This window comes from Penicillium canariense, assembly GCF_028826845.1.
Source record: "Penicillium canariense strain IBT 26290 chromosome Unknown utg000002l_segment0_segment0, whole genome shotgun sequence".
Classification (NCBI taxonomy): domain Eukaryota; kingdom Fungi; phylum Ascomycota; class Eurotiomycetes; order Eurotiales; family Aspergillaceae; genus Penicillium; species Penicillium canariense.
Genome location: NW_026622729.1, coordinates 4,153,128 through 4,170,790, shown reverse-complemented (window position 1 = coordinate 4,170,790; position 17,663 = coordinate 4,153,128). Strand labels below are relative to the sequence as shown.

General features: G+C 56.4%; 7 protein-coding genes across 7 annotated transcripts; 5 read left to right on the top strand and 2 right to left on the bottom strand.

Moving 5' to 3' along the window:
- Window positions 1–288: 288 nt before the first annotated feature.
- On the top strand, window positions 289–2,332 carry N7482_004689 (Cupin domain protein; the record flags this gene model as incomplete). The annotated part of the gene is made up of 4 exons (XM_056686814.1): window positions 289–541; window positions 614–1,750; window positions 1,813–2,061; window positions 2,124–2,332. The coding sequence occupies 4 exons, from the start codon at window positions 289–291 to the stop codon at window positions 2,330–2,332; spliced, it is 1,848 nt and encodes a 615-aa protein (XP_056545556.1).
- A 350-nt stretch (window positions 2,333–2,682) lies between these two features.
- N7482_004688 (tubulin-folding cofactor B) lies at window positions 2,683–3,962 on the bottom strand (the record flags this gene model as incomplete). The annotated part of the gene is made up of 3 exons (XM_056686813.1): window positions 2,683–3,023; window positions 3,106–3,325; window positions 3,687–3,962. 3 exons carry the CDS (start codon window positions 3,960–3,962, stop codon window positions 2,683–2,685), a joined length of 837 nt encoding a protein of 278 aa, XP_056545555.1.
- An 822-nt stretch (window positions 3,963–4,784) lies between these two features.
- N7482_004687 (tRNA (carboxymethyluridine(34)-5-O)-methyltransferase) lies at window positions 4,785–5,927 on the top strand (the record flags this gene model as incomplete). Its single annotated transcript, XM_056686812.1, has 4 exons — window positions 4,785–4,848; window positions 4,908–5,005; window positions 5,071–5,195; window positions 5,450–5,927. The coding sequence occupies 4 exons, from the start codon at window positions 4,785–4,787 to the stop codon at window positions 5,925–5,927; spliced, it is 765 nt and encodes a 254-aa protein (XP_056545554.1).
- A 416-nt stretch (window positions 5,928–6,343) lies between these two features.
- On the bottom strand, window positions 6,344–7,329 carry N7482_004686 (MYB DNA-binding domain protein; the record flags this gene model as incomplete). Its single annotated transcript, XM_056686811.1, has 2 exons — window positions 6,344–6,761; window positions 6,863–7,329. 2 exons carry the CDS (start codon window positions 7,327–7,329, stop codon window positions 6,344–6,346), a joined length of 885 nt encoding a protein of 294 aa, XP_056545553.1.
- Window positions 7,330–10,094: 2,765 nt separating this feature from the next.
- N7482_004685 (uncharacterized protein) lies at window positions 10,095–11,434 on the top strand (the record flags this gene model as incomplete). Its single annotated transcript, XM_056686810.1, has 4 exons — window positions 10,095–10,223; window positions 10,340–10,533; window positions 10,694–10,840; window positions 11,020–11,434. 4 exons carry the CDS (start codon window positions 10,095–10,097, stop codon window positions 11,432–11,434), a joined length of 885 nt encoding a protein of 294 aa, XP_056545552.1.
- A 2,234-nt stretch (window positions 11,435–13,668) lies between these two features.
- Window positions 13,669–14,256, top strand: N7482_004684 (uncharacterized protein; the record flags this gene model as incomplete). Its single annotated transcript, XM_056686809.1, has 2 exons — window positions 13,669–13,727; window positions 13,770–14,256. 2 exons carry the CDS (start codon window positions 13,669–13,671, stop codon window positions 14,254–14,256), a joined length of 546 nt encoding a protein of 181 aa, XP_056545551.1.
- Window positions 14,257–16,050: 1,794 nt separating this feature from the next.
- N7482_004683 (ubiquitin carboxyl-terminal hydrolase) lies at window positions 16,051–17,558 on the top strand (the record flags this gene model as incomplete). Its single annotated transcript, XM_056686808.1, has 2 exons — window positions 16,051–16,397; window positions 16,475–17,558. 2 exons carry the CDS (start codon window positions 16,051–16,053, stop codon window positions 17,556–17,558), a joined length of 1,431 nt encoding a protein of 476 aa, XP_056545550.1.
- Between the last annotated feature and the right edge of the window lie 105 nt (window positions 17,559–17,663).

Genomic DNA, 17,663 nt, shown 5'->3' with positions numbered 1-17,663 from the left:
GGGAGCTGGGGAGGGAGGCGGAGAGTGAGAGTTGTACGGCCAGCGTTGAAGAGCATCCCGAAAGTATGCCGACGCGTCGACCGTTCGGGCTTAGCGGCGGGCGCGCGTTCTACCCAAATTCCGTCGCATCATTCCCCTTCCCCTCCACCTGCGCTGCTTTGAACGCAAACTCTCCTGCAATTTGTTGTTCTTCTGGAACTCGCGCATCTTCAGATTCAAGTCTGATCAGCTAGCTTCTTTCCAATATGGCGCGTGGTTCCACGAAGCCCCGCGACCTCGACTTCTCCAATGTGGGAACCGCCGGACGGTGAGTCGCTTTATGTTGATGTCGGCGCTTTCATGGAAGGACCGCAGTATGCTGACCCAGATAATGCGCTTAGACGGACAGGTCTCACCATGAAGGAACGGCAACGCGACGAGCATGGAATGGAAGAAGTGGACGGTCTGTTCTCGTCTCCTGAGAAATCGCCCGCGATACTAGACGAGTTCGACCATCCGGACGACGATGATTCAGCCAGCTCTGAGATGTCCATTGAAGATGGTGAGATTTTCCCGGAGGGCGCGCTTTGCCTGTCGCCAATCGGTTGCTGACATACTCGATCTACTTGACCAGGCAACGCGCCGGGGCCTATGGACTTTCTTGGTTCGTCAAACGGAGCGCGCAATACGTTTCTGCCCCCGCCGTCTCGATCACCTGCGAAGGCTCCTCGGAGATCTCCTGTTCTGCGATCTTCTCCAGAAGCTAGGGAAGACCTCGTGTCATCTAGTCCTTCTGATGGCAGACGGCTGTCTTCCGCACGAGGGGGCTCGCGTCAAGACCCAGCTCCCTTAACTAGTCGCTCTGTGAATGCAGGCGCGCCCAACAAGAAACCCAATGTACGGCATAATCCGAAAACACAGTTGGCAACAACCGAAGCAGCCGACTTCTCTGATGGCGAGGGCGACGAAAATGCGGAGTCCTTCGCTCAAATTCAAGACGATTTCGGCGACAGCTTGGATGATGGCGATGAGACTGTGATGCCGCCGGATGAAGAGCCAACAGAAACCATCGGACAAGATCTAAATGGCACAGCAGACGAAGCGTCCCCTGCAGCTGAGGACTCGCCCCACACGAAGAAGACACAACGGTCGAAGAAAGGGCCTGCCGCCAAAACGGCGAAGGCAACCAACACTGACGCTAAGCCACCCGGGCGACGAGGACGGCCTCCAAAGGCCCAGCGCGCCGCAGATGAGCCCTCGGAGGCTAGACCAGCCAAGAAGCAGAAGACCGCAACCGGCGAGTCATCTCGGGCTCCTCGCGAGCCATTGGACCCCGAACTGGACCGTGTGGTCGAGAACTATGCCCAGCGTTCCGGTCCATTGAAAGGTCGCAGTCTATATATTCTCAAACGCGAGGATCCCAGCAGCACCGATACCACCCACACCCGCTCAGGGCGAGTGTCTGTGCGGCCTCTTGCATATTGGCGCAACGAGCGATGTGTGTTTGGTGATGGGGAGGCGGCTGAGGGACAGCGTTACCCGCTCTCAACGATCAAAGAAGTCATACGCACCGAGGAGCTCGAGCCAGAAAAGCAGAAGAAGGGCAAGCGTGGCCGCAAGGGCAAGTCCAAGAAGCGAAAGAATGAGTCCTCGGATGAGGAGGAGGAAGATGAAGATGCCGATGGTTGGGAGAAGGAAGGTGTTCTTCATGGTTATGTCCCCAAATGGGACCCTGTAGCGCAGGCCAGCACCTCAGAGGAGGAAGTGCTAGGTAAGATGTCAATGTCTTGTCACTTTAACATGGGGTATTCTGTGGCTGACAATGTCGCGCAGACATCGCGTATGCACCTTCTGGGTTCGAGACAAGAGAAGTCAAAGGCGCGACATTCCGCTTCGCGAAGCTGCTCAGTTCTTCATTCATTGGGTCCGGTGTTGTCGAACTTCCGCCAGAGGGTATCAAGAAGCCCAAGAACTCGAAGAAGATGCACATGGTCTTCTACGTCTGCTACGGCCGAGTGCAAGTCGACATTTCCGGCGTTCAATTCAGCGCTGGCAAGGGATCCGTGTTCCAGATTCCACGAGGTGAGTTGAACTAAATGGTTTCTTGCATCATGCACCATCCACTGACCCGGCTTTTTCGGCAGGCAACTACTATAGCTTCCAGAACTCGCACAATAAAGATGCCCGGCTGTTCTTCACGCAGGGTTGTATCCCAGGCGAAGGGGAGACTGAAACACCAGCGCCATCTGGGAGCGCAATGCATGAGAGCGAATTTGAAGGTGACAGCGGACCATCCAACCCCCCGGCCGCAAAGACCCGAGGTCGTCCCAAGGGCAAACAGAAGGCCAAATGAATGCTTTGACGTTTGTCCCTTCTGCCACGTCCAGCCGCAGCTGGCCAATGTACTACGATACCTTTTTCTGTCCGTCTTTCTTTCTAGCGAGTTTGTATGCTTTACCAGGAATCCCCGGAGGCCGGCGTTGTCAGTCTTAAAGTCTTAATATTTTTGAGTTAATTGGCGCGGGAAAGGGAGACGTGGTGGCCCGGAACCAGACTTATCATCCCATCTACAAGAAATTCCGTTCATCGCGATACTGCATTCCTGATCATGAATCATGAATCATGCATTATGTATTGTGCATCGTGCATCATGCATCATGCATGATAGCTGATATAGACAAAAGAAGACAATGTCCTTGACCATCAAATCTCCTCCATCAACTCATCCAACTCATCATCCAGACCCAGCGGAGGGAAATCACCCACCTCCACCTTATCAGGCTTCACAAAAGCGCCGCACTTCTCCAGGCATTCAAAGTAACGGTGGCCACCCACACTGCCATCATTTTTCCCCGTTGGCTCATCCAGCTCGATGCCAACCCAAATAGGCTGTAGCTCGGCGGGGAGGTCACCATTCTGCTCGAGCTCGCGGCCAGGGCCAGTGATAGGGATCGTCGGCACAGGGCCGACGAAGCGAATAGTCCCGCGGCGAATATGTGGCGGGGACGAGGGGAGAATAATAGCCCGCTTGTCGACCGCAATACCTGCAAGATGCACGATTAGACCAGATCAGTCCAGCTCAGTGCGGGGGTTTGTTGTATGGAGGCGGCATCACGCAGGTCTTACCTCGACTGGCCAGCTCACTACGGTCTTTCTCGGCCTGCTTGCGCAGGGCTTCTTCGGGGGAGAGCGCGTTGGGGTCGAAGCGACCCAGCTTCTGGTTCCTCTTCCAGGCCAGGACCGAGTCGGAGAGAGTCTCGTAGGTCTCTGTGGTCATTTCGTACTTGTCGACCGAGGAGAGGTCGGTGAAGTTGGGGCGCATAGCTTGCGGGCGGGAGTCGTGGACCTGGTTATACAGTTAGTCTGTCTTGAGCATAAATTCTATTGCTAAAGGCTCTCTGCATGCTGGCATTCTCTGGACTGGCTCGTTCATGTATCCGTACGCAGTATGATTCAGCCCGATTGGAGCAAACTCATGTGCGCCTCGACGGGTCCAACATGGGCGGACGATTCCATATGCAAGGCAGGTGGAGAGAGCAGTCGTACTATCATCACTGATGCCCACACAACCAGCACCAGCACCAGCACCAGCGCAAAAAGAAGACAGGCGAGAAGAAGGCAAGACATCTCGTCTCAACAGCAACAGCAGTGGCAACACACAAATCAAGAACAAAAAGAAAAAGAAAAAGAATGAAACAGAAACCAACCTCAATCTCAGTACCCTTCACAAGCCCATAGTCCCCGATAAGCCGCTGATCATTGTCCGCCCACTGATCCGGTCGCCCAGGAACCTTCACACGGAGGCGCTGGCTACCCGGCGGAACACCGGTCATAGTCTCGAGCTTGCTCTTGACCTGCTCGACCGTCCAAGTGGGGGTGATGCGGCGCTCATTGAGGAACCTTGGCTCCCCATCAGTTGTACGGGACGCAGCTGTCGACGTGATAATGACGGAGATATCCGTCGGGGTAGGCTGGAAAGCCATGTTGAGGGCAGATGCTGAGACAATAGCGAACGCTCAGGGGTGTTTAAAGAGTTAGGAAAGGCCTGACGCGATTGTCAGCGCCGGGGATCACGAGTTTTGCGGGGGGAAAACAAGCAATAGAAAGCACAGAGCTCGAACGGGGCTCTGCGGGCAAGAAAAGAGGTCCAGAGCAAAGAGGCTATACATAGAAAAGCTGGACACCATCTCGCATTTGACGTTGGCATATCACACTCTCAGTATGGCCCCGAGCGGCTTGCTCTCAACACAATTCCCCGGCCTCGCAGAGCTAACACCGTGCACTCCCAAGACCACAGATCCATCTCAATAGACAGCTGGAGACTTACCGCAGCAAAACGAAGCGAGTGATGGGCTCCTGAACAGACGGAGGACAATCCAAAATAGGTGCGCTTAGTCATCGAGCGCGTGCCAGGAATCAGCTGGATAAGCTTAATGACCTTAATTGTACCCCCTTGCGGCCGGGTCGGACAGGAGGTTCGTCCCTGCTCCAGCTCATCCTGGGGGGTTTCCAGGAGGCATAGGCGATGTCTACAGCTACTTGGAGATCTGGAGATCTCTTGCGATCTGGGGTCAGGCCGGTGCTACATGGTGGGGTGGGAGAGGGGCCGGGACCGGGTTTCTAGCTCTAGCAGAGGCGGATATTTGATACAGCAGAGAGTGGTTATGTGATAGACATGAATGCCAGACTGCATGGTAGCTTTTGCACATGAAGCATGTACAAGTACATTGGCATTGACCGGATCCTTAAGTACTTCGTACAGTGAGTTCACTTATACTTCGAAAATACCCCGCGGGACACGAAAAATGTCCGAGCCACGTGATCGGCGCCTCGCTTGGCTTGGCTCCCGCCATGACCGCGTTGGAGTTGGTGAGCCTCGGAGCGAACAGACCGCCAGACCACCCCCTGTGGACTCCTGTGGACTGCAGCCAGCACGATGGCAGACCAAGCTGAGGTATACGAGGAGCAGAACGTGCACGAGGTGTACCAGCAGATTGCGGGGCACTTCTCGGCCACGCGCTACAAGGTATGGTTTTTGATAGCCGATCCGGGAGGCAGCGCGGCAACTAATGAAGCTATTGTGCACGCCAGCCGTGGCCGATTGTGGAACAGTTTCTCCAGGGCCTGCCCGCCGGGTCTGTCGGGCTCGATGTGGGCTGTGGCAATGGCAAGAATCTCCAGGTGAACCGTGATGTGTTCATAGTAGCATCCGATCGGTATGTACTGGTACTTTCCTACTTCCGGCTCTTTTCCTCTCAGCACTGCAAGGGAAATCGTAAGGTCGTAGATGTGTTTCTCTCTTATCTCTTTTTTTGGTTTATGAATCTCTGATTTTACACTGGCATTCCCTCATCTCTTGTCTGGCTCGCTCTCCGTCTCTCACTCACTCTCACACACACACACTCTCTCTCTCTCAACGCATACTCGCCCATCAAAGGACCCCGGACTATCTCGCTAACCTAGGCCACAGATCCGAAAACCTGGCCAAGATAGCAGTCCAGCATCAGCCCCATACAACCGTGGTGGCCGATATCCTCCATCTCCCGCATCGGGATGCATCCTTCGACTTTGCGGTCTGCATTGCCGTCGTGCACCACATGTCGACCCCGGCGCGTCGGGTCCAGGCCATCGCCGAAATTCTGCGGACCCTAAAGCGCGGATTTGCCGCGCAGCCCGGCGGTCGTACCCTGATCTATGCGTGGGCGCTCGAGCAGAAAAACAGCCGGCGTGGCTGGGACAAGGGCGACTCGCAAGATCTCATGGTGCCGTGGGTGCGCCGAGCCAAGCCCGGATCGGGCGATCAGGACCAAACGTACCACCGGTACTACCATCTGTATGAGAGCGGGGAACTGGAGCGCGACATCGAGCAGGCCGGGGGAGTGGTATTGGAGTCAGGGTATGAGAAAGATAATTGGTGGGCGATTGCAACGCCCAAGACCGGTCCATGATGGGGTAGGAAAACCCCTCCGAGAGCCAGCCCATGAAGAAAGTTCCGTCACCATCAACACGAACGCGGACAGTCGTCGATGTGATTTTGATAGTGGATTGGTGGAAGGGTCGCCCAATGGTTGCGCCAAAGGCCCGAGATGGTGGCCTCGCCCTCCTGTTCTTCCAACACAACCGACACCACAGGAGGATCCTCTCCCTCCGTTCTCTCCAAAGAAAAGAAAAAAGAAACAAGAAAAAAAGAAAGGAAAAACACACAACAGAAGGTGGACGCGGGTAGGCACGAAAATTCTCTATACAATTCACAACTTCCCAACAAATCACGGTATACCTCCAGCCAGCGCTATGCAATTCGTATCAAAGAAGGGGGGGGGAAACACAAACGGAAGAAGCCGTACGGGCGTGATCGTCATCTCATTTAGGGCAGCGTTCGCGGGGGCATTCCCATATGAGGGCCCATGAGACCAGGAGGGGGAATGCCCATGTCGGGGGGTCGTCCCAGGCCATAGAACTCGCGCGGCGGGGGCGGGGCCGGCGGTGCGAACGCGGGGACGCCGGCCGTCAACTCTTCGAGGGAGGGCAGCTGGGTTGGCAGGCCGGGCAGGTGGCCGGGGATGGCCCGCGAGGTGGAGCTCTTTCGTGGCCGAGCCAGAGAGGTGCTGGCGCGACGGGTGCGGGTGGTGGGCGGGTCGATGGCGGTGCTGGAGAGGGAGAAGGGCACCACGCCGGCGCGGCGGGCCATCTCTTGCTCTCCGAGCTGCCAGTGCATGGCCTCTGCGGCACGCCATGGGATTGCCATTTCTTCCGCCACCTTGGACCACATTTCTGCTTTGAACCTGCCGTTGCTGTTAGTTCCGAGAATCTATGGAGGGGGGGAGAACGAGGGACGGGGGTGGTGATTCTGGTCGCGTTCTCCGTCCGAAGGGGATCCCCTTACCGTTCGTATAAGCGGGCCAATTTGTTCTTCTTATCTTCATCCCACTCGCTGCGACGCTCCAGGTAGTTCTGGTAGTGGAGACGACAGCTGATGGCACTGCGACCTGGCAGGCGTTTGCTGATATCCTCCCACTTCATCCCGCTGCCCCGCAGCTCGATGATGAGGGCGTCTTCCTCGGGCGACCACTTGGACTGTTTCTTGGCCGGAGACTCAGCCGGATGCGCCGGTTGCAGCCGCTTGGCTGGCAGGCCCGGGGCGGTCTTGATCAAAGAAGGTGGCACGGCCGGCGGGCCCGTCGTCAAGACCGGGGCCGCCAGGCCTGGAGGCGGAACCGAGAAGCCTGTTCGGGGGGGATAGACTGGGGTCGGATTCCTTGGGGCGGCTTCTTCCTCATCTTGGGGCTTGAGTAGCAGTGAGATATCCACTTTGGCGGGCGGCAAGATAGGCCGATTTTGTAACGCAATCATATGCGCGATGGAAGCCAACGGGTCGTCTCGGGATCAAAGTAGATAGACAGGACTCGCCCCCTCCAGAAAACAAGGTCCAGCTGGATGAAGAGGGTGGGGGGGGGAGGGAAGAGGGGGAAGGGTTTGGGTTTGGTCGAGCAGGGGTTTCGACCCAAGGATGAAGAGGAGCGAGGCGAAAGATGAGGAGGAGAGGGAACCACTGTGATCTCAGCGTCTCTCGTAGATGACGACAGTCAACAATACCCCGTTCGTCGTACTATGACGACGGCGATGGTCGATGGTCGATGGTCGGTGGCTTTGGTCTACTCCGGGTGATCCAGCAGCCGCAAGAAAAGCCAGATGAAAGGCGCCGGGGGTTCTTTCGAGCAGAAACTCAAACAGACTGGCTGGTCTCGTGCAACGAATGGTGAGGTCAGAGCAAGGCGTGAGGGCCTGGCAGAAAGCGCGGTCCAGGGTACCGTGGAAAGCCGAGCAGAGACCAACAATGACCAGTAGAAAAAGAAGGGCGTGGGAGAGGAATGAAAAGGACTGACGCTGTCGAAGTCGAGCGAGAGGTCGAAAGGTTCGGAGGAGAAGAAGTAGAAGGGGAATGGAATAGTCTGGGGACGGACGAGACAAGCCCGGCATACAAGGGCAAGATGAAACCAAACGATCGACGACCAGACCAGCCGTTGGGAATGGATCCAGCAGAGAGTCTGCAGAGTCTTAGACCGCGATGGAGACCATCCACTTGGCCCCGATCCGACGGGAGGTCAATGGGGTTAGATTAGCAGGGGGCAAGAAATAAGAAATAAGAATGTCAACAAATAATGAACCCAACTAAGCGGCCGTCATAGGCGTTAGCTTCGGGACCCGTTCCAGGGTCGGTTCGCGGGCACGAAGAGGACCGAGTCAGATGGGTTCCGCGAGGTTAGGATCCATCGAGGGTGGAGTCGGGTATCGTACGACTAGCATCCTCCACCGAAATTAAATCAGAATCAGAATCAGAATCAGAATCAGAATCAGATCCGAAGGAAAGCAGGAAGCAGAAGGCAGGAAAGCAGCAGGAAATGAGGGACAGGAGCATTCACGTGTATGGAGGACGTATAGTAATTTAACCACCGGAAATTCCCCCAAAAAAAGGAAATAAAAAAAGACAACAGGCAGGACGCTTCCCTGGAAAAGCCCTAAAAGCCCTAGGAAATGGAGGGAATCGCAATATCTCCGGGCCACTCAGCACCGTGGCTTTTAATTAAAGATGCGTGCAAGAGCGGTCAAACCGCCGCCTCCTCCACTGCCCCCCTCCATCTTCATCGCATACTCTCATAACCAGATTCCAGCACGGATCTGCCACCGTGATTGCAGTCCTGTCTGGCTTTACGAGCCCTTCATTTCCCCCCCCCCTCCTCTCTCAACCGGGAGACGGGGCAGCTCCTCTGCTTCACGGAACGAAGAATGACTCTGAAGACCAGGAGATCCTCCATGGAGGACCGAGGATCCCACCTCGCCACGACGTTCGTGGCATCGACACGATCTGAACGACTCGACTGGTCCAGTCGCATCGGCATCCGGCACGGAGGGGCACAGGGCCATGGAAATGGCTCAGCCCAAGAGCCACAGAGCCAAACCCAAGCCAAACCCGATGAACATGGTTCTTCCTGGGCCCCGCATCATCCTGAAATGAGATGAGGGTGCGTAACAGGACACTTTAAAGCCAGCACTGACCAGTCACAACGTTGGTAACGGCGCCAGTCAGACGCTAACCCGCCCTAATGCCATGCCGTTGCGACTAAAACCTACCAGCCCAGCGCCCCCCTCCCCGCTCCTCGTTCCCTGTCCAATCTCCTACCAGAAGAAGGAAGGGGGGGGGGGGGAAAGACCAAGCCGACTCAGCAGGCAAAGTGATGGGAGGAGTGGGGGGGAAACAGGGACCATCCAAAGGAAGACGAGGGATGGAGACTGCGACTGCAGCCTTGGGAAAGAGTAGGGGCCCTCCAACTCAACGGCTGTGCTGGACGCGCTCCACCGACCATCGGGGTTGAAATTACCTGGCCAAAAAGAGGGTCCCCCTGGGAAATCTCAAATGGATTCTGCCGGGAAATGATTCGCATGATGATTACGAGAACCATTCCACACGGCCCCCTCTCGTGCAATCTCACCTATGATACCTTCGCGATGTCTGGTCTATACCTAACCGTCGCTAGCGACCGGCTATCCCGCGACAAGAACGGCCCTCGCGTACTGGTCTCCCCTCCGTATGATTTCATGCCGTGTGGCCCCCGGTTCGCCTTGTCCCACCCGCCTCCTTCGCGCTCGTCTGTCTGCATAGCTTGCAGCCTCACCTCCCACTGCAGCCACTCGGGGATTTTTCTCGTTTCTTAGGGCGGCTTTCCCCTCCTTTGGCGCTTCGTGCTTGGCCCTTCGCCTAGGCCGTTGCGGGTCCTGCAGGACGTGACGCCTCCTAACCGGACAGAGATATGGTACGCCGATTCACGAGGAACTATGGACTACCGGAGGATCCACCCTGACGATGGTGGGCTTTTCTGCTTCTTTTTTGGTCTCGCGTCGCCTCCGTAGTGGATCCTTCCCCTTGGTTTCCGCGAACCCGACCTCGCTCGGACATCCATGTGTCAAATTCCATAGATCCCTCATTTCGGAACTTTTCCACTCTCCCTCGCGCTCTCTTATGTCGCCTCCCGGTCCTCTACTAACCTCCGACTCTCCCAGCTACATATCAACCCCTGTAATCCTCGTTGCACACTTCCACTACCTTGGTCCGAATCACGATGTCGCCCGGCCTGCCGTCCCCCTCCATGGAAGCGCGCCCGGTCTTCCAGAACACCCGTGGCCCCGTTGCGGGATACGCTCGGGGCGGTCACACCGACGAGCGTCGGGCAGGTCCATCGTTCGCAGTTGTTTGCAGGTGACACGGCGTCGCAACTGCGCTGCGTTCTGGATGGGAGGGGGGGCCCAAGTGGAGAGGGGGGCCCAGACCCGTGCGAAATTGGACCCGTTGATCTGTCGGGTCTAGAATCACCGCCTGTCGACCAGGTCTCCTCTGCTTCTCCGCCTCCGCCTCTACCTCTGCCTCTTTGCCTTTGACGTCCCTACCTCAACTCTAGCCGTGAAAGTCCACGGAGCCGCTGTGGTTCATGTCCGACCCCTCGCGTCATGGGCCCAAACGGAACCCCGTTCTCTGGATAGGACGTACTCTTCCACCCCCTGGTATGACCAAGAGAGATAGATTCAATTCCAACCTCCGCACCGTGCACGCCAGCATGCGCCCTCGGCAATCTCCGCTGAGGGCCCCAAAAAGTAAAAACAACTCCATCCAAGGGGGCCCGTGAAGCCATCGCAAGCGACCGAGACTAAGCTAAGGTCTCAGGTGGACGGAGTCGTCGAACGAGCAGAGAGCCAGGGCTGGCTTTCCTTCCGTTTCCTCCATTCCCACAAGGATAGCGAAATTAAACGCACAATATAAACCTGGACAGAAGGAGGCAATGCTACCGAACCGCACTTTGGAAGCGGAGGCGTAGGCGTCGAACGACGGGGCGCGGGAGATTGGGATTCATGGGCCCCCCCGCGGGAAACGCGTGCCCGCTAGATTAAGGGACCGGTGGGGCTGGTTGGTGGCTCGGAGATTCCATGCCTTTCAGGTCTGGTCTTGCGTGTCGTGGTCACAATGGGATTGACATGGACTGGGGCGAACAGTGTACCGAGCAACGAAGCACGGAGGGAAGAGAGGAGCCGGAAAGCCGTATACTTCGGACAGATGGACTGGGAGTTCTGCAGGGAGTCTTCACGACCCGTCCACGGCACAAAGCACCAACTCCATCAGAACACCGTCATCATCCTCGCCCGAGTCATGCGCCTAACCCCTCGCTACATAACCCGTGCGATCACGCCAATGAGAGACCCTCTGGGAGGCCGCAAGCCGCATAACCTGCAGCCGCCGAAAACTGGGCTTATTCTCCGTGATTGGGCTGATGCACGCTGGAGGGGGACGCTGGGCCAGCTGGCACGAGCCCCAAGTGGCAAAGCCACCACCACTCCACTTCTGCAGCCCACCCCTGCAGAGCGAGGGCGACCGTTGAGCAAAGTGGCGGTGGAGAGGGGCGATGCGTGATGCGCGATGCATGATGCGCGATGTGCGATGTGATGCAGGCCGGTTGTTATCGTCCGCTCGAACACGAGTTCTCCCGCGCAATCGCATGGTGCCGAGCAAGCCCGAGCACCGGCGGGGTGTTGATAGGACCCCTTCTGGACGCCTGGACCGAGTCATCAGATTGGGATCGGGGTCATCTCATCTCGTGGATTAAGGATACGGGTGGAAAAATTGGTCATGGATGCTTCGCCGTCAACCGATACGGATCCCGTGATCGTCCCCGTACCGGGGCACTTCCATCAATCACTCACTACACGAGATACACCATTTCTGCGTACCCTACTCTATACATTATGATGAACCGAATGACTGATGTCCATTTCACCACCTAGTGACATGGTGTACTGCTTACCTACTACCACTCCTCCTCCTCCTCTGTGGAGAAGCTGGGTGGCCGATCCGTTCTGTTACCTGAAACGCCCGGCCAGTCTATGCGTCGCGGATCAGCATGCAACCTGTCAATCGTCACTGAGGACCCCCCGGGGTTGACTGCCGGGAATGTATCAACAGCAACTCCTTTCGAGTGGTCTGTGGAGCCTGTTATTTCTGGCAGTGCGCCGAGGATAAACAATACTCAACCACGCACGCCTACTTCATTTAGAATGATCATAACCCCGAACACAAATGGGAGGAACCCCCGACGCGGGGACGATCCCGCTCCACGCGGGTCCTAGAGCTAGCTCGCCCTCGTTCAATACCGTTGGGCACCTACAGTAGCGGTGATGACATATGCGGCAATGGCATGCCGTGATGGTGTTGGTGGGAAGAACAATAAACAATAGGGGAAGCACAAAAAACGGGGCCAACGGCGCCCCCAGCACGCAGGTCTCCATGCTGGACCGAGGCGAGGACGATCCATGACGATCCTGTCTCTCGGGTGTCGCTTCAAGGTATATGGCTGGGGGACGACAACAGGGATGATCCCTCGAGCGGACGTGGACAGGATATCCCAGGAGCGGAAGCCCGCACGGCCACAACGCTCCAGCCCAACCCAACCAACGCACCAGTTTGTCGCAGTGGAGCCAGACAGGGAAGCGCGGGCTACCGCTGGATCATCATTCGACTATGACATAAGTGGTCGGACGCCGAGCCATGCAGCAAAAGCTGGTTAGTGAGGGCGAGAGTGGCCTACGCCTATTCTGGAGGAGACCCATTGCTTGCTAGTTATTGCGCCGTGATCGCCCTAAATATCCGACGCATCCACTGGGGACCCGGTTTTGACCCTGACCACTTCAATTTCATTTCGCGTCTCATTTCACGGCTCGCCGTCAGCAAAGGGATGAAGTAGCGACACCATCAACCAGAAACAAGTAGAACGGAGGACGCAATCCAGGCGATTCAGCTATCCAGCAATGCCGAGGATCCATGGATGTGGAGTGACAAAGTGGACGCCATACCTCTGAAGATCCTACGTCGCAACATCCCGCGCATCAGATTGAAACGATTTCGGAAGGAGATAGGCCACTATGCTCCAAGAGGACTAACGAGGTTCATTCTCACAAGCCCGGGGGGGAGAATGGGAGGGAGACCAAAAAATAATAATAGTAATACGAATAATAATAAAATAATAATAAAAATAATAAAAATAATAAAAATAATAATAGTAATTAGTAATAGTAATAATACACCCGAACGAGGATTCTCGGAAGGGCCGACGAGAACGACGGGGACCGGGCCCCCAATTCGATCAGAGGCATGCAAGTGGCAGAGCTGAGCAAAAGTGGCGCCCAACCGTTTTAATGGGGCAGTGCGCGCGCAACGGTGGATCTGCGGTAGACGGTATAACGGTCGACGGTAGATGGTAGACGCGAGGAACGCACCTGTCAAGGAGGACAATAGTACAGCAGGACAATAGTACGGACCAGAACCACAGCGAGGACGGCAGAGTATATGGTATGGATCGACCGGATCGGCAGGATAGGGCCGGGTGGCTGCGAAGCGAGGCAAACCACTGTTTGAGTCGGGAGAAGCTCGACTCGTTTCCCTGGTGGACTCCATATAGCTCGGTCGATGGGATGACTCCGAAGAGGGACTACGCCGGAGAAGGACTAGCGAGAGGTCGCGTATAGTTCCTTGGGCGCGAGACCAGTTTCCCACTGGGATCTATCGCTTCTCCCAGGCTCGCCGAGGGAGCTCGAGTGTGAGCCTTCCCGTTGGACGAGAACCAAACATACTGACAACCAAGCAACGACTAGATGCATGCCGTGCTCACCATGTTGATGCGAATGCTCGTGAACGAGGACATCAGCACGCGGTAAACCACAAACGACTCAACCACCACCACCCACCATGCCAGGAACGCCCAAGTAGCGAGGGAGAACTCTCTGCGGCACAACACCGCGCACTTTTTGCCCTACCGGGAAATAGTGTACATGCATCGCATACAGACATCCATAGGTGTACCTCCTCCTACGGCGGCCCAGTCGCGTTGCAGGCAGATGTCCGTCGTGGAGGGGCCCGCAACGGACATCATTCCTGCGACCCGTGCAGCTTGGACCTCCAGGGTGCAGGACTCGGCCGGATCTCGCACCCCGATCGAACTTCATGCGAGTGGCCCATCAATTCCGGCCGGGTTGCCAGTGTTTTCGTCAGGCGGCGCTCCACTTCGGGGGGTACACCTGAAACACGCCTCTGCCTTGTGGGGAAACGACCTGCCCACTGGCCCCCCTTCAACTCTCCTCTCCTCTCCCTCTCGTCTCCCCCTCCTCGTCCGTGAGCTCGTTCGAGCTTTGGGATGGGCGTTCTACTCGAGGGGCTGGGAGGGGGAAACCCGGGACGACTAGAAGATGGACGGGACGGCACGGGTCTTGGCCCTTGTGGTGGGTGGAGAGGAAGGGGGGGGCAGGATAAGGCAGGGCCGGTAAAGTACCGAGAGTACCTCGAGGCATCCAAGAACCGGTTCATGGTAGGCTGCCGCCAGGGCTGGGTACCTGTGCCTGGGTACGAGGTACTACTGTAAAATGCCAGGGCTAGAGCCACCATTCGCCATCCGCAGAACGCAGTCCGTGGGCTTCTGTCCTGCCTGTGCAGTGCTGGTGCTTGGCTGGTGCTTGGCTAACGCTGCTGGACCGTTTAACAGGCTGGCCGCATGCCCCGTTCGAGTAACGGCACGGTCGATCATCGCAACGACTGACAGTTGACGCCTCACATCCCTTCCCTTCCTCGTCCAAGCTTCGAAGCCAGTCGAGACTCCTTCCGGATCAGACAAGCAGAAATGGTCCGGGCAGAGGCGAAGACGAAACCGAAACCGAATTTCCGGCCTGCGACAGCCGCAAGAGTCTAGACCGTCGTGTTGGCTTCTAGACCATTGCGGAGTCAATTGGATCTTCATTCACGGGAATGGACAAACCACGGTTCGGGATCTAGCAACCGCCCACAGGCTGGAGGCGAGACTGCCAGAGAAGAGGAACCAAATGACAGGCGTGAAGATCCCCTGGATAGGCTGGGTCGTTGGGTCCAGCAATGTTTCATGGTAGCGGGATGGGGTGGATGGGTTTCGTGGACTGTGGACTGTGGACTGTGGGCTGTCTGGTGGATGGGGCCCGTTGGTTCGGAAGAATTCAGGTACCGCCCGAACATGCGTATTGTGTGACAGACGACGGGAACCCAGCCTCTACACAGACACCCTACTCTCACATAGATGGCTTCGACAGAGGCTTGGGGGTTGTCGCTTCAAGAGCTGAAACTGCTCTGGTGACCCTCGAAACCTTTCACGTCGGAGGCTTGTTTCTTTGTCTGCAACCCTGAGCCACGGCGGTTCATAGACTCCCGCGGAGCTTGGCGGTGACTGCTAGATGGACGTGTTCAGCCACGGAATTACCGGTCTGAGTTCCTTTTGACCCTAAGGGGTAGACTTGGCTGTGTACTATACGAGGTACCGTCTATACTATGCTGGGGTTGGCCCGTCCCTCCTCAGCTTTCAGTCTTCGGTTCCTTCTTTCGAGTTGACCACTTCATGGACGATGTCGTCAGAGGCCTGTGTCTTTCTCTGAAGGGCGCGCATAGTCCTTTCAGCTACCACAGAATGGTCATCAAAGAAGACTCAGAAGCGTAGCTCGAGCACACCCAAAGATAGCAATGAAATCTATTTTGCACATTCCCCTGAAAAGCCATGAGTTGCTCTGACATTTGTCTCTTTGGGCCCGCATCCCTGTCGACCATAAACCGCCGATTCCCAGTCATGCAAGGCGGCCAAGTCCTCAAAGAAAACACCAGGCGAACGTGGAGGATGGGCCGTCCTTGGAAAGGAGTTAAACCCCGTGTCGATGCCCTCCCCAGTCAATATTGACAACACTATAACACCATAGTATCTATCGCACTAATCGTGAAGACTCGCCTTTCGAGGAGGTTCTGTGACTGCTCACGCCACAATGGCCCAGGTAGACAGCGCTGCAAAGCATGATATCTACACGCGGGTAGGAAGCGCCATAACCACGTCGACCGATAGAAAGAACCAGGCTCACGAATACAGGGCCCTCTCGATTCCCAATGGGACAGTCAGATGCCCGGCAGACCCGAACGAGGCTTCGAGAACTTGAACGGCGTGGCCTGCTATCGAAACGTGATTGATTCTGCAGATGCTGCTGCATGCCCCGATCTTCATGCACTGGGTCGAAGACTGTGTGCAGTCCCATGTACCCGAGGGATGCGCCTGTCAGAATAGAAGCGGTGCCGACAATATTGATGACGACGACAAGCGATGCAAAGTGTGTCTGCTCCATGCCCTGGTCACGACCTTTTGGGATCATGGTGGGAAAAACCAGGTGAATGTGGACAATGTCTTGGATGATTTCTGGAATCGAATCTCCGAGGACTGGTTTTTATCATCGGGCATGAGCGAGGACGAGATAGATGACCAGCAGGATATTGCCGGGTTCCTCACGGAGCTTCTGAGGCAGCTTAAAGAAGATTGCGACGGGACTTGGTGAGTACTGCCCGGGGGGAGAGTCGCCCTTTCGTGGTTCTGGATTTCGTCACGCTCATCCCTGTTTGATCATATAGTCGCGCCTCCCTGAATGGTCTCTTCATGATTCAAACGACCAATATGGAGAAATGCACCGGCGATGGCGGCTGCACGAAACGAAGTTGCCATGACGATGAAGGGTATTTCCTCCACGCTCGTTTTGCCGACGGCAATCCTGCCGTGACCATGGAGGAGACAATTCGGAAATCCCTCCACGAGTGTGTGACGGACGATGTCTGCACGGAATGCCATCACCACCGAAGCCGGACGCTGCAGCTTCGCCATCCGCCCGAGTTGCTCCTCGTACACCTCAATCGAATCAACCCTGGCGAAGATGAGTCGGGTGGGTACAGGCCCAACAAGATCACCACGGAGATTGACTTCCCAGAAGAGCTCCGGCTCGACGCCGACTGGTTCGATCCTCGGTGGGGTGCTGGCAAACGGTCGGTTGCATACGAACTCTTCTCGGTACTGCTGCACCACGGACAGTGGACCAACAGCGGCCACTATACGGTTGCGGTGAAGGGCAAGGACGGGAATTGGGTCCTTGCCGATGATACGGCGCTGACACGCTTTGATTCGTTCAACGCCGTCAAGGATGCACCGGGGCTCCGACGTCACGCATATATCTTTGCTTATCGCCGGCTTCCTCTGGTCCAACATACCGCCACGGACATCCCGAAACCTGAGCCGGCGCCAGCTAATAAAGCCAGGGCGTCTGAAGCAGAGAAGGGCGGGGATGACGAGGAGGAGAGCGAGGAGGGAGGGAGGGGTGCTGATGACCACGGTGGTCAGAACATGGACTACGATGAGACCGAGATCGAGCTAGAGGAGAAGCAGCGCGGCCAGCTGGAGATAACATTTACGACTAATACTGGAGTGGTGACCTTAAGGGCTCATGTGAAGGGCATTCTCTGGAACGATCTCAGCCTTGACCCAGCCCGAACTGGAACGACGGCTAAGAAGACCCCCACGAAACGGCCAGCAATCTCAGGCGAGCTTCCATCGAAGCCAACCAAGAAGCGGAAACGGCCAGCTCCCAAGGAGCCCGGCGCCCGCAAGTCTGCGCGACAAGCCCGGGCGAGTACTACAGGGGGAGGAGTTGGAAGGAGAAAGAAGTAGGGGAAAATGAGGAGGTGAGATTGGAACTAGCTTGACTATTTTGCTTTGTTTTACCTACGTTTGAGTGTTTTCATATGCGATGTTGGTTGTTCTGGCTGGCAAAAC